The sequence below is a fragment of the Neopsephotus bourkii genome, unplaced genomic scaffold (assembly GCF_033783945.1).
Source record: "Neopsephotus bourkii isolate Nb327-2 ecotype Australia unplaced genomic scaffold, CSIRO-AGI_Nbou_v1 NB_107, whole genome shotgun sequence".
Lineage (NCBI taxonomy): Eukaryota > Metazoa > Chordata > Aves > Psittaciformes > Psittacidae > Neopsephotus > Neopsephotus bourkii.
Genome location: NW_026900624.1, coordinates 12987425 through 13014060, shown reverse-complemented (window position 1 = coordinate 13014060; position 26636 = coordinate 12987425). Strand labels below are relative to the sequence as shown.

Genomic DNA, 26636 nt, shown 5'->3' with positions numbered 1-26636 from the left:
TGCAGCCACATTACTTCCTGAGCCGGTGGACCTGTGTGCGAGTGTGTTGGGCAGGGGACAGCAGGAGACATGGAGAAACAGGGAGAAATACCATTGTGATGCTTGGAATGAATAATAATTCAAGACACCTCTGCCTGGTAGTGAAGTTTTCACCTGATCTGCTATAGACAGGAACAGAGACTTTTATGCATGCGAAATCCTGTGTTTTTTCTGAAACTGTAACGCACCAAGGATGAGGGGTGATGGTTTTTAACTAAAAGAGGGGAGATTCAGGCTGGATGTAAGGAAGAAACTCTTTACAATGAGGGTGGTAAAATACTGGAACAGGCTGTCCAGAGGTTCTTCCAAGTAGGAAACATAAACCCAACTTAAAAACAGTAAAAAGGAAGAGCTGTGGAACTACAGGACAGTCAGACGTAAGGAAGAAGTTCTTTACTATAAGGGTGCTGAGGCGCTGGCACAGGTTGCTCAGAGAAGCTGTGGCTGCCCCATCCCTGGCAGTGTTCTGGGACAGGCTGGACAGAGCTTGGAGCAACCTGGTCTAGAGAAAGGTGTCCCTGTCCCTGCCTGTGGCAGGGATTTAGAACTGGATGAACTGTAAGGTCCCTTCCAACCCAAATCATGCTGTGATTCTGTTTCTATTTCAGGTTACTACAAACTTATCACTAGCAAAGCAAACTTACTGATAATAGAACAGCATATACTCTTATGGCAGATTATTTACATGCATAAAAAGGCATGTTCATTGTATTAGCACTACCAAACTGATCCCACACATGGGAGGCCAAACGCATCCCACAGGTGGGACCAAATCAAACCAATCCCACAAGTGGGACAAATAAAATGGCAGAAGTTCACTTCAGAGATGATCCATGGCACAAACAGGAGCCAACGAGGCATTCCTGGCTGTGGCCCAGTAACTTGTCAGGAGGTCACATAGAAAAGCTCATGCAGGGAGGTCGGCCTGCTCAGGACAAAGAGGAGTACATGCAGCAGTATGGGAAGCTTGCAGAGGCTCCAGTTTGGGTCAAAAATAAGTCAGTTTTGTATCACAGAGACATACATGGGCACAGGACACCACCACCTGAAGCAGTCAATAGAGGCAGCTAGTTTCTATTTTTCACTTGGAACAGCCCATAGATGAGGATGCTTTCTGTTCTCTCAAAAGAGTTTTTGTTTTTCCAGACTGCTTCCCTGATCTTGCAGCTAGAGCAGCCACTGGCAGTTACCAGTTCTCACTTTCCCAGGATGTTTTCCCCTTTTGCCAGACTGTTTCTCACTTTTCCACATGATAAGTTTCTGTTACAATCCCTTGTTGTTGTTGCACTTGTTGACAGTATCTCAGGCTGTCTCAGTCCCTCAGTGCCCACCTGCACTTTAAAGGTGCCAGCTGTGCTTCTCAAGGATGCTTCTTGTTTCCAGGCCTTGTTCCCAGGCTAGCAGGCATTGATTGTCTCTGTTGGTATTTCAGCAGACATCCTCTTCTGTTTAGTATTTTCCCCCTTATAAACAGGTTGTTGTTATGGCTGTTCACATTGAGAAAGAAATGTGCATTTTTGAGAGAAGTCCTAAACTCCCAGTGTGATTTGATGCAGCCAGCTCTGAACATTGAAGCTGGTTGTGAAACTTCTGTAAGAAATTTTTATCTCTGTTATAATAGAACTTGAAACACAAATTTTGCCAGGTTCAGAGCCAAGCTGGAACAGAGGAGGAGAGTGACCAGTTCCTAGAGTTGTACTCTGGTACACTGGCTCCTATGCTGAGACACCCAACACCTAGGTTTTCTTTATTGTTTTTGAAACAATGGTTATGGAATAATGACCAGGACCCAGATGTGGCTGCCCTTGCCCTAAACAAAAAAACATTTTAATGTTTTTATATATAGAAGTCAAAAAACCTGGTGAGTGCTTGGTTTGCATTACCTGTCTTATATGCAGTGTGCTTCAGGCCGGGCAGAAAACAACAGGGCACTAAACTATCATCACATAGGAACCTCCTTTGGTACCCAGCAACTTAAATAAATACTGGCGTGTAATACAGTGAATAAACATTGTTCTGACCACAGTTGTTCTCAGAATTATGATGCCTCCTTTCTTCAAGCCTCAGAGATACTGTTACCAATTCCAAAATCTTGCTGAGAAGCTTCTGTACAACTACACTCCAGTTTTTAACATCTGCATATTGCATGTTGCATAAATCATTATGGTCTGCAAGTAATTGCAAGAGTTTTTAAGGCTGCGTGCACATGTATGGGATGGAAAACCATCTGGAAATCACGGATTTTCGAACTGTGTTCACAACACAGCTGCTAGCAGAAGCCATGTAAATACTGACCTCGATGTGAAGTTCTGTGCCTGTCTTCCCATGGTTTTCTCTTTCTAGTTGTTGTGGCATCTGCTGCTGCTAAACCCAGGACACTAGTTTTAGAAGTTCTCTTTCTCTCATGTTGGTTTTGGTGATGAACAGCAGTAACCACAGGCATTATCTGGTTATTATTAACATAAGCATTAAGATTTTGAGTTCCTGTGTCCACAGAAGGACACAAATGACAATGTCATGTATTCTTGCTTGGTCACAGAACATACCTTTGATAGCATGCCACAGAACTCCAAGTCTTGAGTGAGGCAAAATAACCCTCTCACTATTTTCATCCTTTACATTTTCCTTGACCTGCTCTCTGGAGAAGAAAAAGGAAGATATAATTAAAGGCCTGAGATGGGCAACTGGTGCTGCAAGAAGACTACAGTTATGATAAGCACACTTGGGGACATGCACCACAATTACCTTGCAGGTAGGATATAATAACAGGACTATCAGCAATGTGTCCTGCTGCTGCCAGGTACCAGACGAGCACTGAGCAATCTCACTTCAAAATACCACCATAGAGGCATTTTCAGTACACAAACCAACAGATGCCTACAGGCCACAGACCATCTGGAGTATCCCAGCATTCATGCTCACACTGTGCCAGCCTGAATGACACGCATGAATAGGAAGCAAGCACCAGGCATCACAACCCCCTTCTTGTAACAAATAGTGCTGCTTTTCAGGTCCCATCTTCTGCCAAAATGAAGCCAACCATGGCTGAAAAGACAAATTTGGGCACTGGTTACATCATTATCTATAACCACAACCCAGACCTGCTTCCAGTCTGCCTGTCCTTCAGCAATCCTCCCTGGCACCATTACCAGGAACCCAGTTACAGGGCAAGATCCCAGTGCAGGCAAGTGCTTTGGCCAATGTGAGGCAACTTGGCAGCTTTACTTCTGGAGTGAAAAGCAGGCTGTGTAACAGGCAGCAAGATAACCTACGTTGGAATTACTGGGTGGTGCCTGGCAAAAAAAAAATAAACTATCAGCAAGGGGATTATTTTTCTAATTTAATTTCTACTGACTTAGCTCCCAGATTTTCACCGAAGAGAGCTCTTTCAAACACTTCTTTCCTTACCTTTGCCATGTAAAGCAGATCACTGAGTAATCACAAGGCTGTACTGTAGCCACAAAACTCTGGATGTGCTCCGAGTCAGAAGAGACATACAGCTCCTCTCACTGAAGAAATAATTCTCATGTTTGCATTCAGCAGCTCTTGAAACAAAAGTTGTTTTAATCAACATGAATCACACTAGCACCTCTTTCTACTTAGAATACTCCTGGAGGACTTAGTCATGTCATAGCAAAAGTTGTCCTGAAGACAAAATATCCTAACAGGTGCTTGAACAAACAGATGGAGAAGCAACTATTTAGCAACTGAGAGAGAGCATTTTCCATATAATGTCCTGGTTTAAGTTCAGCACGAAGAACAATTCCATTGCAGGTACTGCTCTACAATCTTAAACCAGGCAACTGTGCTCAAAATCTCTGCTATTTTTTAACAAATTCAATACCATCTTATCTTGACTACCTCAATATTACTACAGTGCAAGCTCTTCCAGGTCCTATTTTGATGTACCAGATTTGCCCTGGGCACTGCACTGAAGGACTATAGATGTCATTCCAGCAGGGAGTGTATCCCACAGAGCAAACATGCATTGTGTTAATAATGAAGAAATAGGGGAAGGATTAAATCTGCAGTGCCTGGCAGCAAGCAGGAAGAAAGGTGCAGCATGGGTCTCATGACAGGGCTTGGTTTTCTGCTGCCATCTTAATACCAGCCAGTATGGGAATAACAAGCTTCCTGATAAGCAGATCCAGCACCTTTGGAAAGTACTGGATGTAGGCAAGGGTCATCCTGTTGCAGCAAGAAGACACAGTAATTTCTTCCTCTGCCACAATATCTCTTCAACTTCTTTAATCCTAACTGTGCTCTTCACTTCCTGTTTTAACAGTTCTTTTGCTCTTAAATCCTGGATGCTGACATCTTCTACTAAAAACTGCTCCAAGAAGGAAAACTTAAAATCTAGTATGGACAGAAATCACTCATTGACTCATGTGTAACAATTTGCATTCTAATCTAAACAAGATGATAAATATTTCATAACATGCCTTGTTGGTAGTGTTGTGGCTCAAGCCTAGCACTACTAAACACTGCTTCCTTCCAACATAGGTCTGCTGTAAGTTTCTCAAAGTCAGTAGTTACTGTAAGTGAAGCAGAGGGTAAAGAATGGAGGGAGAGGGTGAAGCGAGTTGGTTTGGTTGTAAGAGATGTTTGTATTGACCAAGTTAGTCCATATATGCCAAAATTACATGTTGCCTATTTACCCTTTTTTTACACTTCAGGATGGAAATTCACACTCAAGGTTGAACAGAGATATTTGTAGAGGAGCAGTTTCCGTGAATACAGTGTACTGGGTGATAAAGCAGGATGTGCTCAGAAAGCTGGTCAGCTGCCTGGAACCTGGAGAGACAAGAAGCTGTCTCCCCAAGCATGCTTCCATATCTCACAAGATAGCAGTTGTAAATACCACCATAGAGGCATTTTCAATGCACAGAAAGCAGTCTCTAACACAGGACACCTAACCACCCCCCCCCCAAAAAAACCAAAACAAACAAAAAACCCAACAAAAAAACCAAAACAAAACAACAAAACGAAACAAAGAAACAAACCAAACCAAAACAACAACAACAAAACCAACCAGCATTCTCCATAAAACTGCAGCAGGAAGAGGTCTGAAATAACAACCAGCCACTCACTTGCCTGTGAAGGCTAAGCCTCGCCACTAACACTTTATGATCCACGAGCTCACCCCAGTCTTAAGAGCTCAGAAACAAGTTCAGGATGATCTTTAAATCTATGGCTTCTAACAGGAACAGGAAAAAAAGCAGTGCTGGGTAAGAAATATTTATCAGACCCAAGATGTAAGAAGGAAGATCCGTAAGTTGTGACACTCTTGGGAGTCCAGCAATTTTTGCTTCAGCTTTCAAGCAGACTCTATGGGATGCAGGCTCTACACATACATCACCTTTACTGCGATCCAATGCTACAAGTCCTTGTTGTTTTATCTGATATGATATGGTATTTCACATGCCAATTGCATCCACATCAAATGCAGTCTAAATATACAGAAGCACTCAGGAGAAAACAGCGTGGTTGTGCTTTCCACACTGCATTTCTTCATCTGCTGCTTACTGGCTGCTTACATAAAGCTCAGCCACAAGGCAGGGTGCTTACAACAAACCAGCAACCACCAAACTCAGTTTTAAAGATCCTATAAAAGCAGCTATACAGCACAGCAAGATTTCAGTAATAATTTTTGGAACAAATGATTCATAACTGAGGTGTATCCCATCATTTGCAGCAACAAAGACTAGGTCAGATGCCATTCCAACATTAGACCATCAAGAACGGTGACTAATTTGCAATAGAGGATCATACTAGATTACCAACACTTCTAACATGAGCTGCAAAGCCACTGTGGATAAGACATGACAGGTATTCAGGAAGCATTCTCCAAGTGTATATCACTTGGCCTGAAAAAAACAGGTACTTGTCAGTCTCAAATGATTTAATGACACCTTGGCAGTGTTTTCCAAGTGTTCTTTTTTTACCTGATATCTCTGTCCTGAGTCAGACTCCAAACTGTGCTGCCACTACGGATCTGAAAAGTCACCTATAGCCACACACACCTTTCATGTGCACACACCTTAAAGACAAGACTATGATCTTTTCTCTTGGTTTCACAAGGCTACATTGGCCAAAGCCAGCTATTTCTCTCCAGCCATTAACTGTATCGAGCAGCTTTTATAAACTTTGAACAAAAAAAGCTACTGCCACACAGACCGAGGCAAGCACACTTTTTGTCTCCAGTATTTAAAAAATACTAATTCCAGCTACCCTGCTACCCTTTTAAAGCTTTTCTGCACAACTCTGCCTCAGATGTTTTTATTTTAACCACCTCTCCAGAGGATAAGCTCTCCAAGCCTTCTGCCTTCACTACTTCTTTTGGAACAAAGTGCAGAAATGTGATTATTTTAATATGCAGAAGTCCCATCATGGACTATACCAAGCATGTTTCCTGGACACCTTTGCCTTCCTGGTATGTTTTGTACACAAAACCTTGGATTACCAAAAAGCTCTATGAAATCCAGCTATTTTGTTGGGTATTTAATAACTCCATTACACTCACAGAATTGCTGATGCCATGCAAAATAAGAGTTACTGTATTTTTGTGTGCGATATTAAAGGAAGAAAAGTTTTGGTATATTACTCAAGCCACTGTTGCTGAAAGTCAGTGATGGCAGCTCAGGCTGGCTTGCTGCATACTCCTATGAGACTCTTGGGAACAAGATCTGTAGGGGAGAACCATAAGACAAAGAGAAACTAAAATAAGCTTCCAAGGACAAAATGGGACATCCCTACACCCCCACACCCACAAAGGGAACTACAGCATCCTGCAGGGGATGGGATTTGAGATAAAATCATTATAATCCAAACGAGTTTACAATAAGAAAACCAAAACAGCTTTCATTAATGTCTGGGAAAAATCACTGGGTAGCAAGCTCTAAGCCACAAAAGACTCAAACCTTCTTATGACCATCACCAAACTAAAAATGTTTTGCATATGAGTTATCAGTTTTACACACTGAGTAGAAACCTACCAGTGACCTAAAGGGTTGGTTATAGAAGACTCCACATGTGGGATAACCCAGAAAGAGAAACAGGAATATCTCAATTCTTACAGCAGTTTAAATGTGGCAGGCTTCATCTGAATGCTCAAAGCATATTAGAAGACTTCAGCTACTACTGTTATCTGAAATGTATGACTCACTATACATGGAGTTGTTTTAATGCTGTTCAGAGTCACAGTTGCATCTAAATAAAATCAGATGTACAGGTAAGTCCTCCTCTAACCTCACAACGTTAATCCTTAATTTTAAGAGATGACCACAGGGCAGACATGGTAAGACCAGTCAGTCCTGGCACACAGCCGACTGCAGCAACTAGAGGGGAACAGGGCAAACACTAGCCTATGGGCAGGGCTCTGTTGCTCAGTTGCCACGCTGCTGCCTGTTTCTTGGATCAGAAGCCATGTTGGCATTCTTCCTGAACCTGTGTGAAGTAAAGGCACCCGTAACCCTGTAACAAGGGTTATTTTGACATCTGAAAAACTTCCCCTGCCTTAGTGAGAGCAACTGCTGCATTGAAGCATGACTGATGCTTGTTCTTAAGATGCCACCTCAGAGCAGCTCTGACAGCAAAGGCTGCTCCAGCAAAGACAAATAATGAGCAAAATACACAGGGTGATGGCAGCAGGGAAAAGTAAACCAGATCCAAAGTACTGGTGAAAAATCAGAAATAAGCTAGCAAGGTAAATGAGCTTCTAACCTACAGCTATAACATGTTTTGTGTGAAGCTATGCTGGCACAGCAACAGAAGAGCAACACCTCTACTTTAAAACACAACATAAAATGCATCTTGGAGAACTGGATGATCATGGGGGCTGTTTAAATACAGGGCAAGAGGAAAACCCCAAGCCACCTCCTCCTTTTGTCATAGGCAGAAAGACCTGTTAAAGCATTCTATAAATACATGTCCTGGTTTCTGATGATCACTGCAACACGAGACTAACTAATGTGAAAAAAACTAGCACTTTCTTGTGTCTTAGGAGAGTAAGGGGGTGGTGGTATGTTTGTGAATTATTGCTGTTTCTTGGTGGTGCAGTACCTGCTATATATAAAACTACAAGCTGTTGGAGGGAGCATAAAGAAAGGCATTGCCAGTCCCATGACTGAACTGCAGCCCTCACCAAAAAGCAATTCTGTGACCACAGAAGAGCAAGTAAGAGCACTGTATTATCTTTCTTCTTTTGTTTAAATGGGAATCCTTCGCTATATGGCCACTGTAGCAGGAAAAAAGATTTATGGATGCTTAGAGAGTTCAAAAAGACTTAAAAAGGTAATGGTTTATTTGTGGTTTCAGGAAGATTCCAAGCATGGTGAAGCCAAACTGCAGCACAAATAGTTAGCATATGTGCATCCTGTCTGTTGTCACTTTTGCAACCATAATTTTTTTTTCTCTCTGCCTGCATTAGACAGAACATCCTTATCCCTAGGAGAGCTGTTAGTGTTAATTCACTTAATCTAATTTAGACTGCATCATTTCCAAACCTATATAAGCTAACCTGGGGAAAAGGCAATCGAAGATAAGTATGCTCGCATTGAGAATCAAGCCACTTAATTGAAAAGAAATTAAATCTGGACCTTATCATACAACAGGAGAATGTCTTCCTGTGGGTAAATTCATAAGCAGGGCATTGGCACAGGGTTGTTCACTGGGCAAACTAAAGCAGATATTTTGTTAGAGGCTGTGAGGTGCTCAGCATCCTGAATTCCCACATATTCCCTTGATCAGAGCTTTGGTAACAGAAACGAAATAAGAGGATTTGTGCAAAGCAGAAAATCGCTTTCTGTGATGCAACAAGATAGGGAACTCTGAGAACAGTGATGCATTTGTCACATTTATCTCTCCATTTAACAATGCTCCCTTTGAACTATTGTGTATTATTCATCAGGTCTGCAGCAGGACTATGGCTTCAAGTACCTCTGATATTTTACGAAGTCTGGATGATCATGAAAATCAATGACCAAATATTTTCATACAAGGCTTGTGCAGCTTATATTATAAAATATAAATATTGAACAAGCAAAACTCACACTTTTTTTGTTAAAGATGCTTGCCCCTCTCCTAGGTAAACACTGAAGACATACAGGTGCATTTCCAGTGGGACTTCAACCATCAGCTGTCCTAGGACAAGCCTTATCACAGGCACTACTAACTTTTCTGCAGTAGCACTGGCACAGCCACAGCCTGCTCATAACCTGAATAGTCAAATCATGTGCACTCACATAAATCACCAGTGCAACAAGCCCAGTCACTGAAATCTTTAGTGGAATCAAGTCTGGAACTCACATTAAGGTGTATCCACTGATCAATGCATGGCATACAAAAAGCTTGTAAGAAAACTGCATATGCAGAATTTCTCATGCTATTATTTTAAGCTTAATCTTGAGTTCATATTCAGCAGCTCACTGGGTACAAACTCATATCCTCCATATGATTACCAAAGTTATCTGTGATGTTTATACGTGAGACACTGAAGTCGCTCTGATATCATCAGTCCTCACAAAATGCTGCATACTGTCACCCTTGTCATAGAGTAGCTAAGAAGGTAATGTCTACTATCCAGATCCTCAATGCAGAAGTCATACAGCAAAGGTGTCACCGCAGAGATTAATGCAGTCTATGGTATACTCTTACCATAAAGCACACAACAATGTCACTGTGAATGCTTATTCTCATCATATGTTATTTTTACTGTACACAAACTTTTCTTATGTGGTCTACTCTTTACATTTCCATACTGCTTTTACAGTGGCTGTTGTAACCTTGGAGAGATGTCCCCAAAATACCAAAGTAATTAATCCATGAATTAGCAACTCAAAAGAGGAGCACAGGAACAAATGACCTGCACTGCTCAAAGGAATCACTGGTTAAAGGCCATCCCTGAGAAATTCAGGTCTGTAAGGGTTTTATCCTGAGCCAAGCATATGCCTTTTTTCTTGGAGTAGTAGTCACTTGACCCCACACCTACTACAGGGAAGGTACACCCTACATGAAGACATATTACATTAATGTAACAACTTCTGCATCCACAGATATGCAGGTTTCTAGTGTTTGCTTTTTTAATACAGTACCCATTCTTCCATAGAAAGCTCGAGTACAAAGCACTGGAGAAATCCCAGACATTTACTGAACTCTTAACAGGCACGAACACAACTGTCTTGGATAGGTCTTTAGTGAATGGACAGGAAACTACTCATTTGTATCACCTACTCTGTGCACTTTTTCCTATACTATATCTATAGCATATTCCCCAGGACATCTCTTTTGAATACCCAACTGATGCAATTTCCTGGGACAGAAAAAACTGGGAGAGATATCCAGAAACTTCCTTGTGGTGGGTCGACCCTGGCTGGACACCAGGTTCCCACCAAAGCTGCTCTATCACTGCCCCTCCTCAACTGGTCAGGGAAAGAAAATGTAACAACAGCCTCATGGATTGAGATACGGGCAGGGAGAGATCACTCACCAGTTACCATCATGGGCAAAACAGACTCAACTTGGGAAATCAGTTTAATTTATTGTCAATCAAAATCAGAGTACGATTATGAGAGATAAAACCTAAATCATAAAACACGTGCTCCCCACTTCTTGAGCTCAGCTTCACTCCTGATTTTCTCTACCTTCTCCAGGGCTGCAGAGGGATGGAGAATGGAGGTTGTGGAATAGTCTTTTATGAACTTCTGCATTGATCCTTCCCACAATTCTTCACAAACTGTTCCAGCATGGGTCCCTTCCAATGGGTGCAGCCCTTCAGGAACAGCCTGCATGGGTTACAAGTCTTGCAGCAAACCTGCTCCAGTGTGGGCTTCCGAAGGGGTTACAGCCTCCTGCGGGCATCTGCCTGCTCCAGCATGGTGTCCTCCACAGGCCGCAGGCGGAATCTGCTCCACTGTGGACCTCCACGGGCTGCAGGGGGCAGCCTGTCTCACTATGGTCTGAACTATGAGCTGCAGGGGAATCTCTGCGCTAGAGCCTGTAGCACCTCCTGCCCTCCTTGGGGCACTGACCTTTGTGTCTGTAGGGCTGTTTCTCTCTTCCAGTTAATGTTGCACAGGGTTTTTTTACCCTCTCTTAAACACGTTATCCCAGAGGTGCTACCACCATCACTGACGGACTTGGCTTTGGCCAGTGACAGGTCCATCTTGGAGCTGGCTGGAACTGGCTCTTGGGCATGGGGGCAGCTTCTGGTGTCTTCTCACAGAAGCCACCCCTGAAATCCTCTTGCTACCAAAACCTTGCTACACAAACCCAATACACTGTTAACTCAAGCTTCTCATTACATTTTCTATAGCTTCCTAAAAAAAAAAAAAGACCACTGGCAGACAGTTGATTTCATAATAATAATGAAAAGAGTTTGTTGTTTCTGGAATGGAGGAGAGATCGCATATATATAACATGTTCGAAAAACAAAGGGATTCCTCCCAACATACACACCTTATCCTGAGCTTGCAAAGCATCTAGAAAGGGCAGACTCAAAGAATTCTCTTATACCAACATGTATCAAGCTCCTTCAGAGTATAGTGTATTCCCTCACTAGATTGAGTACATCAACACCCGCAATATTAGCATAGAGTTCAGGCACCACCAGCTCAGGCACCTGCAGTACTGTATGATTGTTGCTGTTCTTCATCGCTGTTTGTAGGGACCACATCAGGTCTGCTGGAGAAGGCCGGTTAGTTGCATTCCACTGCCAGCAGGACTTCATGATGCTGTACCTGTAAGATGGAGAAGTACGGAAGCACTGGGAATGAGAAGCATCAACACTAAGCTTTACTACAGTCATATTTAAAATGTCTAGAGACCTCCTCTTTTTCTGCTTCATGTAAAATTCTTTCAATGACCCTCTGAAATATGCAACGACAGAATATTGTGTGGGGGCAAATGCATACAGTTGCTAGCCAGGATGTCAACTGTGAGTAAGGGAAAAGGGAAGAACGTTGTTTGGTATTCCCTTTTGAAACAGCATTATAGAAGAAAAAGCCTCTAAAACTAGAATGAATTATGCCTTCATAAAAGGAAATATAATGCCTTAGACCTTGCTCATGGGTGTTTTGTTTACTTCAGGGAGGATCCTGCAATTTAGAAGAGAAAGATTACTCCAGAACAGTCCTACACTTTGCAGGGAAGCAGTGGAGCAACAAAATGCAAGGGCAGACAAGTGAACACAAAGAGCAACTTGCAAAAGCAGGAAAGAAAGGGTCTGGCAATCAAGGTTCCATGCAGCAGCATCTAGTAAAGAGATGTGGTAGACGTGAGAAAAAGTCTCCTCAGCTAATAGGTGACTGTTTTGGGTATAGAGATCCTCTGTAAGATCTAGTTTTGTATGTCTCATTTCCATTTATCTCTTCAGATCTCAAGTTCAATTGTCCATGAAGTAAGTGGTTTACATGGCTTGCTGGCAGCTTGAGGGCTGTTTCATTATGTTCTCTCTCTGAAGGTATGGTAAAATGTCAGAAGGTGGCACCTCAGGATATGGTGGAGCACCTGGAAGGGCAAAAGAAGTTACAATAGAAAAACTGCAATAAGGAAATTGTTGCTGATGGCAGCTTCTTTGTAAGAATGCCTTCCTTCTCTATCAAAATCCATCCTTTTTATCCTGCCAAAACTCACACTGAAATGAAGTCTAAAAGGAATTGTCAAGGCTCTGCAAGTTGGAAAAAAGAGAATTCTGATTTAAATGGCCCAACTTTACATTCTAAAATTTGAGATTGGGGTCTTCCTAATTTGCTGCTTCCTTACATATTTTTTTTATCATCATTGTATCTTCTTACCTAACGTAATCATTTCATACAGTAGAATTCCAAAAGACCATCTGCAAGAAAAGAAAACAATGTTAAGTTTCCATTCTAGCTAAATTCTAGCTGAAATGCATACAAATAGGCACAACCTGCAGAAATGAGAAGAGCAGGTATGAGATATAAAGTGGAGCATTAAGCTCACAGTAGATACAACTTCCTGTGAACTTTAGGACATGAAATGATACATAAAGGAGTGAAAGAGATGAACTTCTAGTTCAACAGTTAAATCATACATGTCTGCCTTGATGCTGGGGGGTTTCTTCAGGAGCCGCTCTGGTGCCTGCCACTTGACTGGCACAATCTTTGTGACTGAGTTGACACCATATGTGTGAGTTTCATAGGCCAGACCAAAACCACAGAGCTTAGCAGTGAAGTTGCAATGAAGGAGGACATTCCTGGCAGCAATGTCACCATGGAACAATTTCTTCTGTTCAAGATAAGCCTGGGACGTTGGAAAACAAAGAGACCACGATAATTTTAAAAGGAATTTTAACTGATATAAATTTTCACTTAATTTATGCCTGTCTTCCATGCTGTGGAAAGACATGTATGCTCACAAAAACAAAGCAAGCATATATGGCTCAGTTTTAACAAAGCACATCCTCGCTGCTTAGGCCGAGAAGACTTAGGCCACCATGCAGACTTGTGTTGCAATCAGGAAGGCAAAAATGCAGTGAATATAAGCAGACTTACCAGAGCTGCTGCAACCTGCTGTCCAACTTCGTATACTTGTCTCTCAGTGAAGTCATAGGGAACACCATCCATTGTCATCACATCCTAGAGACAAAAGACCAAGACATTTGGTTCAAACAAATGCCATAGCTGTAGCATACTGGGGAATGTTTTCTTCTAATCTAATAAAATGAGTACTATAAAATCTTCTGCTCCCCCAAGTAATTTTCCAACTGATTATAAATTGACTGAAATATAAGGGTATGTAGATGGGTGATGTTGATGGATGGATGGTGTGCTGGGGAAGATAAGCACATTAGAGACAAGTGGTGGGTAACTTGAAGAGTGAAGAAGAGATTAACAGATTAGACAGAAATGGGTAGAATGACACTGGAGAATGACAATCCATACAGAAGAATGAGAGATACACATAATAAATTACAATGATGAGTGGAAAAGTACATTTATAACATACAAATGGTTATCTGGTATGAAACTAACAGTCCATCTCTCTTGCTATCCTGCCTCTAACAGTGACCCTACCTTGATGCCAGATGAAAGAAAGAGAATAAGGTAAGCACAGAATGTTTTTTCTGTGTCATTTTCCAGCCCCCCAACTATTTTCAATTTAAGGATTTCCTGAGATGGTTACAGTTTCAACATATTCTGTAACATCTGCAAGGCTACCCTCCATAAATGTATTCAGTCTTGTCTTGAACCCATGTAAAGTTTCCATATCCATAGCAGTCAGTGGCAAGGAATTCCACTAGTCAACTCCCCACTTCATGAAGAACCACCTCTTTTGTTTGTTTTGAACATGACGCTTGGTAGCTTTATTTGCTACCACCTTGACCTGCTGAACAAGACAATAAGCAATCTCTCTGTATTTAGTGTTCCAGATGTACGTAAATTATTCATGTAGTGACATGGCAGAGTTTTGTTCCTGTGCCTTTCTTAATAATGCTTAATACTTGGTTTCTTTTCCAGCCTGAGTTAACATTTTCATACAGATCCATGACTTTATTCCTCATCAGCAACATATGTGAGTCTAAGGTTGCTTTTCTACATGGTCATAATTTCATTTGTAACTATGCTGAATTTCACCTGTTCTTTTTATTGGCCAGTCTCTCAATCTTGTAAAATCCTGCAGTTCCACAGGGTCAGCACTTGCCTTTACTGGCTGGAATCGTCATCTCACTGTCATCCCATTTTCTAGGTTACTGATACATGCAACGAACAGCACCAGGTCCCACATGAGTGACATCCCTCCAGTGCAAGTATCAACCTTTCACTCATATGATCTGTTTTCTGGTGTTGTAACGGCTCTGCTTTCTTAAAAGCATTTGGAGTGAGACATTATTTAAAACTGATTAGAAATTCACATAGCTGTCTCAACTCTCACTCTTATTCCACTGCCTGCTGTATCTTTTAAAAGCTCCAGTTATCTGTAGGAGTATGTCAACTTCTCCAAACTGTATCGTACCAACGAAGATATCCACTAATTCCATTCCAGTTCAGACTTGTGCAGAACTTCTTTGGGGTGTGGAAATAGTTTAGACTGATAAAGAGGGATGCATGGAGAGAGAAAAGAATCGTCTATGATTTATGGACTATGACTTATGGATAAATATGTACCTAAGGAATTTAAGAAGATACTCTATCATTTCTTTTGACTCACCTTCCGACATGTCCATAAAAATGTCAAAAGGTCACCAAGAGAGACATCTTCCATGATCATATAAAGTGGGAGCTGAGCTACACAGCATCCAACCAATTCAACCAGGTTCTCATGATGGCCAAGATTTTGATGGAATTTAATCCTTCCCAGGAAATCCTTTACTTTCTGGGGACTACCCAGGTCTGAAAGAACAAAAACCCCAAACCAAACCAATCAAACAAACAAAACCAACCTCCGCCCCCCCCCCCAAAAAAAACCCACTATACTGCCAAATGGAGGAAGCGAAGAACAGCTTAAAATCAACATGAACAGCAATCTCCTTAGTCCTACCAAGACACTCCTATCAAAACAGCTACACAGACTAGCTAACATGATACTCAACACAGCTTGGTCTTTCCCAGCAATGACTGCAAGTTCTACCCAATATCATGTCTTTGATACAGAGATCCTGGCCATGTGCCTTACCTTGTAAGACTTTTAGTACTACTGTCTTAGTCTTCCCGGGGTTCCCAATTTCCAGCTGTGCTCTGTAGATGCTCCCATAGCGACCATGTTTTATCAGCAGCCAAGTGCCTGGTAAGAGTTTCTCTCGTGGTATCTCCAGTTCTTTCAGAGTCAAGGACGCAGAATTTAGCAGGCTTTCCACAGACATCTCACTCAGCTGGATATAGCGGCTCTCTGTTGAGCTGTATTCCTGCTGATTCTTGTCACTCACTGACAAAAGCAAATACACATGATGCTTAAAACCAGACAGATGAACTCTTGTAGTAGGTGGCAATGCTTGTCCTTCTAGCCTCCAATTTTTACCCCACAGTGTACTGGAAATCAGGACAAAGTAAAGAACTGTTACTGTATCTTACTTATCCTGGCCCTTGAAGAGGAGAGGGAATTTATCTCCAACCCTATTTGATTAAAAGGCAGAATGAGTCTGGAGATCTTTCCTATATTTAATTATGTAAACTTTCTAGGTAAGACACATTTGTACTTGATTCCCTTGTGTTGAAGCAATGACCATTTTATTACCAGCTACCAGCTGTTACAGAAGTCACATGCACAGGCTGTTCCACAGGGTGTTATCTTTGCTCTCAATTATTTCCCTTAATATAGGCTGAAAAGGCTTTTTCCTCTACAAAAGCAAAATCAATTCAGTACTGGATTTTCATTTCCACATTCAGTTCCACAGAATTTCATTTTTGCAACATGTGTTTTTTGGTATCTACAAACCTTTCCCTACCCCCTCTCCCTCCCAGTCCCTGTTCTATTTCTTCTTCTTGTTGTCTCCACAGGAAGTGGGAGACAGCAGCTTGAAATTTTTCTTAAATGACAGATAGAAAATGGATTAACTAGGTGTGATCTACACCAAAACAGCTGTCATTCACAATTACTCCAGTGAAACTCTCTTTGCAGTAGCATCTAGAAGGCTATTACATAAACACACTTTGCAGGTCTCAAGGTATGTTAGTTATCACAGTGTGTTAAAAAGTCTATATGATATGTTGCTTTAAGTTTTCTCAGATCCATCTACACTACAGATTCCATTACTACTACTGCAAGTGGTCTAAATCAGGGTTCTCAGTTTTTTTACTTTTCACTCAATTGCTGAACACCACTCAGGCTCTTCAGGCCAGACTGATGGCAATCGTACCTGAGCCACCTTGTGCCCAGGTAGCCAACAAGGCCAACAGCATCCTGGCCTGTATCAGCAATAGCACAGCCAGTAGGGCCAGGGCAGTGATCATCCACCTGTACTGGACACTGGTGAGGCCGCACCTCAAATCCTGTGTTCAGTTCTGGGCCCCTCATTACAAGAGAGACACTGAGGTGCTGGAGTGGGTCCAGAGAAGGGCAACAGAGCTGGTGAAGGGTCTGAAGCCCAAGTGTGATGAGGAATGGCTGAGGAACAGGGGAGTTTAGTCTGGAGAAGAGAAGGCTCAGGAGGGACCTTATCACTCTCTACAACTACCTGAAAGGAGGTTGTAGTGAGGTGGGGATCAGTCTCTTCTTTCAGATAAAAAAGGGACAGGACAAGAGGAAATGGCCCCAAGTTGTGCCAAGGGGAGGTTTAAACTGGATATTAGGAAAAAATTCTTCATAGAGAGGGTGCTCAGGCATTGGAACAGGCTGCTCAGGGCAGTGGTAGAGTCGTCCCTGGAAGAGTTCACAAACCGTGCAAAGACCTTAGTGATATGGTTTAGTGGTGGCCTTGGCAGTGCTGGAGAATGGCTGGAAGTGATGATCTTAAAGGTCCTTCCAACTTAGTTGATTCTATGATTCTATAAATGCTATTGCCTAATGGCTCAAACAATAAAGAGAAGGGATTGCCTTCTGGCCACTAACAGGAACACTCACTCCTGTGGTTGAAAAGAAGTTTTTTACCTTGGTGTCCAGATTGCTCCTGCTTGGCTCGCAAGCCTCGGCAGTGGAGCCAAAGGATCACAGTTAGCATGATGACAAAAACACCCACAAGGAGAACTGGGACAACAATCACTTCAGTCTGATATTCACGTACAACTATCAAAAGAAAATGGGAAAATGAAAAAATGAGGACTAAGCAGCATTTCCTCATGCACATTGGTTCTGTGTAACAGAATAGTAACATATTTCCGTAACTTTCAGTCCCCAAAGTTTACCTATCCTCTGCCTCGTGGAACAGCAACACTGTTAGTGCTGCCACCCTATTTTTCAAAGGTGCTGAGTATCTAAACTGCATGAATCCACTGGGGCTCCCACACCTGGGGTCTTTTATGTAGATGCTGTAATAGAGAGGCTGGAAATTGTAGCCGTGTGTAAGTATCATCCACTAGTGCAACAGAACTGCCCCTGGGAAAGGGACAGCAGGGAGATGGGAAGGGCTGAATATTGCTATGCCATCACAAATACATGTGCAATTACAGGTTCAGCTCCTTTCATTAAAATTACAGGAAACATTTTAAGGAAAACAAGGTGTGGACATTACAACTAACAAGGATGTTGCAAGTAACTAACTCTCTTATGCCCCAGATTTGGAGATGATTCTATTTTTGCATAGGCCAAGACCATGTTTAAGTTCCCAAAGATGACAGAAAGTCATGAAATCAAAATCTCACGAGACTGGTCCCTAGGGAAGCTGCAGGGAATCTTTAATGACTGTGTCTTATTCAAGGCAGAGATACTCTAAAATGGCTAAAGCTATGTGCAATGAATCCCACCACAAAGGCTGCATCCCTTTAAAAGTTTCTCCTTTGAGATACAATTCAAGGAAAGCTCAGTGAAACCTTTCTCTATGGGCTGGGATGCAGGTGGAGGAGTGGAAAGGGCTTGGCCCACTTTCTAGTAAAGCTGGACTTCCCGCTCAGCAAGTGAAAGTTATTACTCAAGGAATCTGGGAATCTTACCACACAGCTTGTCATTACTGTTGCATTCCAGCAGCATGCGTGTGAATCTTTTTACATCCCCTGCCATGTTCAACTATGAGCGAGTGGGTCTCCAACTTCTGTCTTCTGCACAGACACGAAGAATATTAATTAAATTTATTGCAAGAAAGGTTGACTTATGAAGCAACAAGTAAGCTGAATGTGGAACTTTCTAATCCTTATGATCAGTGCTTGTGTCAAGAAGCACCACTGGGACTTTGAGGCTTAGAGATTAATACAGGACATCCAGTATCAAATCCTATGAAAGGCAGACTGCATGACCAGAGAGAATTTAAGATTAAGCTTGTTCTAGAGTGCTTCACAAGCAAACAGTTATGGCTAGGCCTAAAGGCTGGCATATGCACAAAAATTCATAGGGCTCCTTTAACACTGCCAGGCCCACAGCTGATCTGAAGCACAACATGTGGAACTCTTCTGCATTTGTACTTAAAAATCCAGTGCCTGTGCAAGCACACACCTTTCTAGCTGTAATTTCTGCTATCACTAATCCCTTAGCATGTGCAATCATACACCTACATACCCTTCTGATTGTGTAAGTGCATTTGCCATTTGTGTAACCCAACTCAGACAGGACTAGACTCATCAAAGTATGCCGGTGTCTTTGAGTTGCTCCAGGACTGCAGATAGCTGCAAACCTCTCAAAACACATCCCTGTTGTAGAATTTTAGCTGTTCTGCATTACAGGTAAAGATTGTCCCTGTAGAAAATTGTATTTCAGTTCAAATAGGTGTGTGTGGTTTTGTTTATTCTCTGGAGAACACACAAGCATTTCAGATGATGCCCCATTGCTACACTAAGTATACTGTCTTTACTGAGGACTGAAGTAATAAAATTGGAAGAGGCTCTGTGGTGTTGCACTTTATGTACACCAGCAGAGGACCTGGACTACTAGTTCTAAACTCAAAAAATAAATAAATAAAAATAAATCAATCAATATGTGGTGAATACTGATGACTGACAGAAAGGCAAGGATCATACATTTAGTCAGTGCTACTTATAAACATTACCAAAAAATTAAGTCTAACAGCTTCACAAACAGTATAATCTAGAATGTTTTAGAAGCATCGGAACTCTCGTCCTTTTAAGTACTTACTTTATTTTCAGCTGTGAGTTCAAGGCAATTAACCTCAATGGCAAATGTTAATAATGATATATGGCATTCTTACTGGTATGAACATGGCTATATGGAAGTCAGTAATGGATGAAATATTAAACAGTTTGTTCTCATGCTAAATTGATGGGTGAAATTACGCTTGATCAGTTGCACAACAGAGGCAGCAGAAAGAGGAAAATGGATCATATCTGCACTTCAGGGTATAACGAAAGGTCTTTCTCGTTTCTTATTTCCTTCGATTCTTTGTATGCTAGCAAATTGACACGGACACACAGTGTGGCTACAACATGAATCCAGTCAAAGCAGCAATAATACAGCAATAACATTAAGCTTTGCAGGTGCACTCTGAACGTAAGCACACTAGATCAACCTAACTTAGCTATGACACATACACATGCTTACACAAACATACGCAGGATTAACCATAAAACTATAAATCCTATCTTCTTTCACTCTCAGATTACACTCAGATACGAAATACACCTACAAACAGACATGATAGCAGCACAGGAAAGCAGACTTCAGGACCACTAGCTAGCAATCATGCTGTATAATCTGAGTCATAAACAGTCCAAGTTCCATCTTAACAGTAGCTAATGGCTTTGCTTTCTGCAGTGTTCACTAGAAATGCACACTTACACTTAAATGATGTGCATGCCCAAGGCAGATATAAGCACACACATACCAACTTGTAGTTACACAGAAACATGCTCACACAATCAGAAAGATCCATGGAAGAAAGCTTTGATGCAGCAACAATGCCTACACTGGTCCCCTGTTCATAAAAAATGATTCCTACCTCCTCCCTTATGTACCTCCCACCAGTGATGCCAGTGGGTGGCACCCCATGTTTCCTAACCACGCTCAGGGCAGAACTATGGGATCCAGGAATAAAAACATTGGCAACCCCTGGTGCTTTATTTGCACTGGCACTCCCATTTGTTGCTGTTGCTTATAGAGCTGAACAGGAGTCTAATCAAACTGGAAAAGTTTAATTAGACAAGTCTGTTTACATTGTATGCCTCTATCCTCTTGCAATACTCTGGAAGCAGGAAAAGAAGTTGCACTTAGAAAAGTAATTCTGAAGTGCCTTTCAGTGCTACTTTACAGGCTGAGGACAATTTCAGACAAAATTCTCATACTCAGCTCCTGCATCTAACTTGTCTAAGAGCACCTTTATTGCAGTTCCTCCATTTCCATCCTCACAACCAGAGTGGTAACTCAGAAATCCACATTATATATTTAATTTTTATTTATTTTTTTTTTTTAATTTACCAGTAGGGGACACATGGAGGTTATGTGGAAGCAACATCTTCAGTGTATAGGCAGATACTCACCCGATACCAGAAAGCACATTGGGACTGCTCAACTACTTATTTTATTATATGAAGACCGTTTTTTCAGTACCAAGCTAGGATAAGTGGGACAAAAATACCTTATAAGGTTCAAAACCTATACCTCACTGCTACGATTTTCTTTGCCCGTGTGTTATGTTGTGCCAAGACCAGTGCTGTTTACATCATGAGCACAGGAAAATATATCCTGTATGACTTCAACTTAGAATTTGCATTGAACAATTTGTGCAATCACAAGTAAATCTCAGCTTAGTTATTCTACTGGCTTTTTTACTGCTCTTTTACATACACTGAAATCCACTCACTGGAATTCATTTATCTTGATTGTTTACTTTCAAAATCATACCTGCTTCAATAGTCTGCTCTCCCTGCCTTAGCCTATCTAATCTTTTCAGATCTATCCTGATTTCCTCCTCTCATAGTTTTCATTGGTGACACAAACCTGAAACTTTCCTTTCTCTTGGACATGCATCTTTCTTAGCACATTCTCTATTGTGCAGCACAACAGTGTGACTTAGTACCTTATTTAAGAAAACCAGCTGGCAGTGCAATACAGAAATCTAACACGATACATAATGACCATAGTACTAGGCCTTTCTTCCCTCAGAATGCCAAGGCTCAAGTTAAGGGTGGTATGTTTCCACTCAGTTTCAGATTACAAAGCCTTCCTGAAAGACAACTTCCCTTTGACAACAGTGACCAGAAAGCAAATGAGCTTTTCTATAACAAAAGTCCTCAATAAAAATGACTGAATCATAGAATCCTAGAATGGTTTACATTGGAAAGGACCTTAAGATTATCTAGTTCTAACCTCCTGCCATGGGCAGGAACACCTCACACTAGACCATGTCACCCAAGGCTCTGTCCAACCTGGCCTTGAACACCACCAGGGATTTACTACAGCTTCAGGGAACCTGCTCCAGTGCCTCACCACCCTCACAGTAAAGAACTTACTTACATCTAACCTGAACCTCCCCTGTTTACATTTAAACCCATTACTCCATGTCCTGCAAGTCCCTGATGAAGGACTTGGGGGTGCTGGTCGATGAGAAAATGAACATGAGCCAGCAGTGTGCACTTGCAGCCCAGAAAGCCAACCGTATCCTGGGCTGCATCAAAAGGAGTGTGACCAGCAGGTCAAAGGAGGTGATCCTGCCCCTTTATTCTGCTCTCGTGAGACCTCACTTGGACTATTGTGTGCAGTTCTGGTGTCCTCAACATAAAAAGGACATGGAAATGTTGGAACAAGTCCAGAGGAAGCCACGAGGATGGTCAGGGGACTGGATCACCTCCCATATGAAGATAGGCTGCGAAACTTGGGACTGTTCAGCCTGGAGAAGGCTGTGTGGAGACCTCATAGCAGCCTTCCAATGTGTGAAGGGGGCATATAGGGATGCTGGGGATGGACTCTTCATTAGGGACTGTAGTGATAGGACAAGGGGTAATGGGTCAGGAGAAGTTTAGATTGGATATAAGGAGGAGGAAATTCTTTCCTGTTAGGGTGGTGAGGCACTGGAATAGGTTGCCCAAGGAGGTTGTGAATGCTCCATCCCTGGCAGTGTTCAAGGCCAGGCTGGACGAGGCCTTGGGTGATACGGCTTAGAGCAAGGTGTCCCTGCCCATGGCAGGGGGGTCGGAACTTTATGATCTTAAGGTCCTTTACAACCCTAACTATTCTATGATTCTATGAATGGGAGCAACAAGGGGCTGTGAAGGACTTTGTAAATGAGTTTTGAAAAGGTGTTTTTTTTCCGGCTAGAGCTCAGGAGGGAACAGGGTTTCCACTAAACAGATTTTGAGAGATTTGGGAGCTTTTGCTGGGGCAGAGGGAAATAAATGAGAATCAATGCAGATAAAGTGCCCTAGACGGCAATGCTCAATGTTATGCTCAATTAACAATGCTCAGATACGACATAGTTCCAAGCAGACTGCAACAACCATGGCAGTCAAGCCCTTCTTTGACCAATACCTGAATCCAAAGCCCCATGTTCAAGCTAAATATACAGTGAAGGCCATGGTATCTAGAAAGAGCAGAAGCAGCTGCTCTTTTGGCAATGAGAGGCAAAACCTGAGCAGGAGCTGACCTATAGTCAGTAGCATTTGCAAACTGCCACTGGCAGACTACTTGGTGAACTGCATGTGGTGCGGCAGTTCCACAGCATGGGGACAGTCCCCCATATCTGCCCTACACAGACAATTGCTGATCCTCTGTGCAAATTTGCCAGCAGGATGAACACTGGGGGGAAAGGTGGTGTTTATTTCCCAAGCTGTTCTGCTGCCCTGGCAATTTAGACAAAGCACAGAGGTCAACACAGGGACAGCAATAAGCACCTGAAAGATGGTAGTTGTGGGGGCTGCTTAAACCAATTCAGCAAGCTCCAGTATGGAATGTGAATATGGTTTTGTGAATGCAGCTGAGCTGAATTAAGTGCTCACTAATGCCAAAAGAAAGGAGTATCTCTTCTCTCTGCTCTCTCCCCACTCGTTTTCATCACAGCTATGCAACTGATAACGTTAGACTGATTCAACCCACTAACCTAGCAGGAAAAACTCACCATTCTTTTGTCATGGTGATTTCCTGGCATTTTAGTGAGTGGTATTAGTCCACGAAGCAATTCAACATGTGCTAGGCAAGCTCAATGAAGTGGCAGGAGCACAAATCCAGGAAGAGGAACAGGGAAAATGGGTCTCCCAGCACCCAGGGTGGTAAATGGCTAATTCTAAAGCTGTATTGTGCACCCATTCCCTGTGTCAGCACAGATCCACAGTTACTGTGTGCCAGTAGAAGCCCTACTATGATTTTTCCAGTCCTCTGCCATTCATTCCCACATGTATACTGTCCCCTTAGAGCTAGCACAAGCATTCACATGGCAAAGCGGTAAACTGGATCGGGAAGGTGATCTGCCTAAATCATCAATCCTCTCTCACATTTTATGGATTTGTATTTCTCATCAGGCTCAATTTATGCTATTTAAGGTGCCAGAACATTTGACAAGAGTCAAGAAGCCCGAGTGACAAACATTGTGGGGAAGACTGAAGAGAAATACAGTCTTATATGTCCATGAAAGATATGGGAACAGACAGCTTGAGAACCGCACAAACAGAAACTGCCTTCTGCTTGCTCCTGCCATGTTCAGGAAAATAAAATGTTGTAATACACAGTTTTGCCAGTGAATATGTCTGACATCAGTACAAATAGGTAAATCCTTGAGTACCAACTAGCTATTCTGTCTATAGAAACTGCTGATTAAATGACTTTAATATGTTAAAGGGTAAGGTTCATTTGGATCTTCACTAGACCTTTTAAACTGTGGTGTGAGCTCCAATGGAATTAACATAGCTATTTCTCCAGACTTACCAGCCTGCATTAACTTCATGCCACTTTATTATAAAAATATTCTTACAAGTGTTTTTCATGCACTAATTGTGAGGACCAACGGTAATATGACTTACAGGCATGTAAAGAACAGCTATGGAATTACTCACTTCAGTCCTGCATACTGCCTGGATGATAAAAGACAAAATAAATCCTATAGCCATGACACCTTCTATTTAATTTCTTACAGTGGCAGAACCATACTCTCAAGCTTTTCCTGTGACCATTTCTGTACTGCTTTTATTATTTTTGTCATATTTTATATGACCTTTGAACATGGCCACCAGTCAAGGCTTAGGCAGCTGTTATGCACAAGCGCCCTGCCCTGGATGCAAAGCAGAAAGGGAGGAGAGCTAAAAGAGAATTGCTGGAACCAAAACAGCAGTGAAACCAGCCAAGTAGTTGTGGATACTGAGAGACAAGAGGGAGAAGAAAAGCACCATGGAAAAGCAAACAGCAAAACAGACATTTCTTCCCCTGTAATGTCCACCATTTTACTAAAAAGCAGCATCCAAAACAAGTAAGAAAAAACTTCCACAGGTTTCAAGCCTAACAACTTGACGCCATAAGGACTTCTGCAAAAGTTACGTATTTGTTAGATATAAGTATCATAGAATCATGGAATGGTGTGGGTTGAAAAAGAACATCCCATAGGAAGGGATGCCTCACACTAGACCATGTCACACAAGGCTCTGTCCAACCTGGCCTTGAACAGTGCCAGGGATGGATGATTTACCACTTCTTTGGGCTGCCTGTTCCAGTGCCTCACCACCCTCACAGTAAAAAACTGCTTCCTTATATATAACCTGAACTTTCCCTCTTTCAGTTTAAACCCATCACCCTTTGTCCTATCGCTACAGCCCCTGATGAAGAGTTCCTCTCCAGCACCTTGTAGGCCCCCTTCAGATACTGGAAAGGTGCCATCTTGTCTCTTCTGCCTTCACAAGATCTTATTGACTATTTCCAATGGCCTGCCAGATCATGACATCTTTGCAAGGTTTCCCTGGCCCACTGAGTCATATCATCTCTCACCTGGGGGTTACCAAGCACCACCTCTAACTGGATAGAATGAGAAAGTCTGACTGGCCAACGCCAGTTATAACATACCAGGTCATCTCACTTCTGTCCTGAACAAGGATTACTGATAATATGCTGCGGCTTGCTGTACTGGCTGTAATACTGTCTCAGCTATAAATATGTAGTGCTCTAACTCACTTCTGCAAGATCTGGTAGGTGTAACACCCTGTAAGAAAACAGTATTTAAAAGAAAATGTACAGTGATTCAAGATGATTTCTTTTGGCCCAGAACCTGTACTTGAACATAAAACCTAGGCTAGCTGCTACTGAAGCATATTAAAGAAGTGAAACTAAATTAGGCTGACCCCTTCTGAAGAGCTAGACCCTGGAGAAAACAGCAAGTAATGAGGTCCGTGCTGCTATTTGAGCAGGTGAATTACTTAGGGCAAACTTGGCTCCTTTTCAAGGGAGCAGAAAAAAACAGGCCAAGTCAGCACTTACTGCTGCATTGAGAAATACAAGTCAGGAGGACTCTGCACTGCTGTGCTTTCATCCTAACAAGGTTAGTCCAAACTGGCACCATATCAGTGGAGATAGGAAGGCTCTCATGGTGCTAAGTTCTGCTTAGACTCAGATCATCTAATAAAAGTTCATTTATCTATGCAGCATGAGGAAGTCTGAGTACAGAAGTGTGGAATGGTGCAGGAACTGAATGGTGATGAAGACAAAAACATGTTTTTCTAATGCAGACATGGACTACTATAGTTTCCAAAAAATTAATATGTATCATGATCACTCTCCCCCTGAATTAAGGCCATGGAAAGTAATTCCTCGCAAGTAATCTGCCAAATAAAAGTTAAAATTATAAAAAATTTGTGAGGAACATTATTAACCTGAAGCCCTCAGTGAGCAGGCTCTTGACAATATGGAAAGTCTAGGGGCCAAAGTCTCAACAGTCCACTTACCTATGACTTCCTTTTTTTGTTGTCAAAATCACACAGTGCTTCGGAAAACACAGGCTGTTCTGTCTCTTTCTTACTAACTGACTTCTAATTTTGGTGGTAACTGCCAGTTCTAAGCCTGGATCAAACCCTAGCACAAACTCAATGCAGATATTCTGAAAAACTGTGCCAGCAAAAGCTGGGACAGGACAT

The 26636-nt window shown here is 42.1% G+C and overlaps 2 protein-coding genes and 1 long non-coding RNA gene across 3 annotated transcripts in view; 1 reads left to right on the top strand and 2 right to left on the bottom strand.

Moving 5' to 3' along the window:
• YBX3 (Y-box binding protein 3) overlaps positions 1-26636 on the bottom strand; it is a 92277-nt gene that overhangs the window by 25061 nt on the left and 40580 nt on the right. The gene's annotated exons all lie outside the window — the stretch shown is intronic.
• Positions 11391-18686, bottom strand: STYK1 (serine/threonine/tyrosine kinase 1). The gene is made up of 9 exons (XM_061362003.1): positions 18582-18686; positions 17584-17718; positions 15673-15921; positions 15208-15389; positions 13551-13634; positions 13091-13299; positions 12831-12871; positions 12447-12543; positions 11391-11774 (listed from the first exon to the last, which is right to left on the bottom strand). The coding sequence occupies exons 1-9, from the start codon at positions 18646-18648 to the stop codon at positions 11570-11572; spliced, it is 1269 nt and encodes a 422-aa protein (XP_061217987.1). The 5' UTR covers positions 18649-18686; the 3' UTR covers positions 11391-11569.
• The window catches only part of LOC133217207 (uncharacterized), a 51689-nt gene continuing 41900 nt past the window's right edge, over positions 16848-26636 (top strand). The window contains exon 1 of the long non-coding RNA XR_009726829.1: positions 16848-17084. This is a non-coding gene — a long non-coding RNA (uncharacterized LOC133217207). The remainder of the gene's footprint in view (positions 17085-26636) is intronic.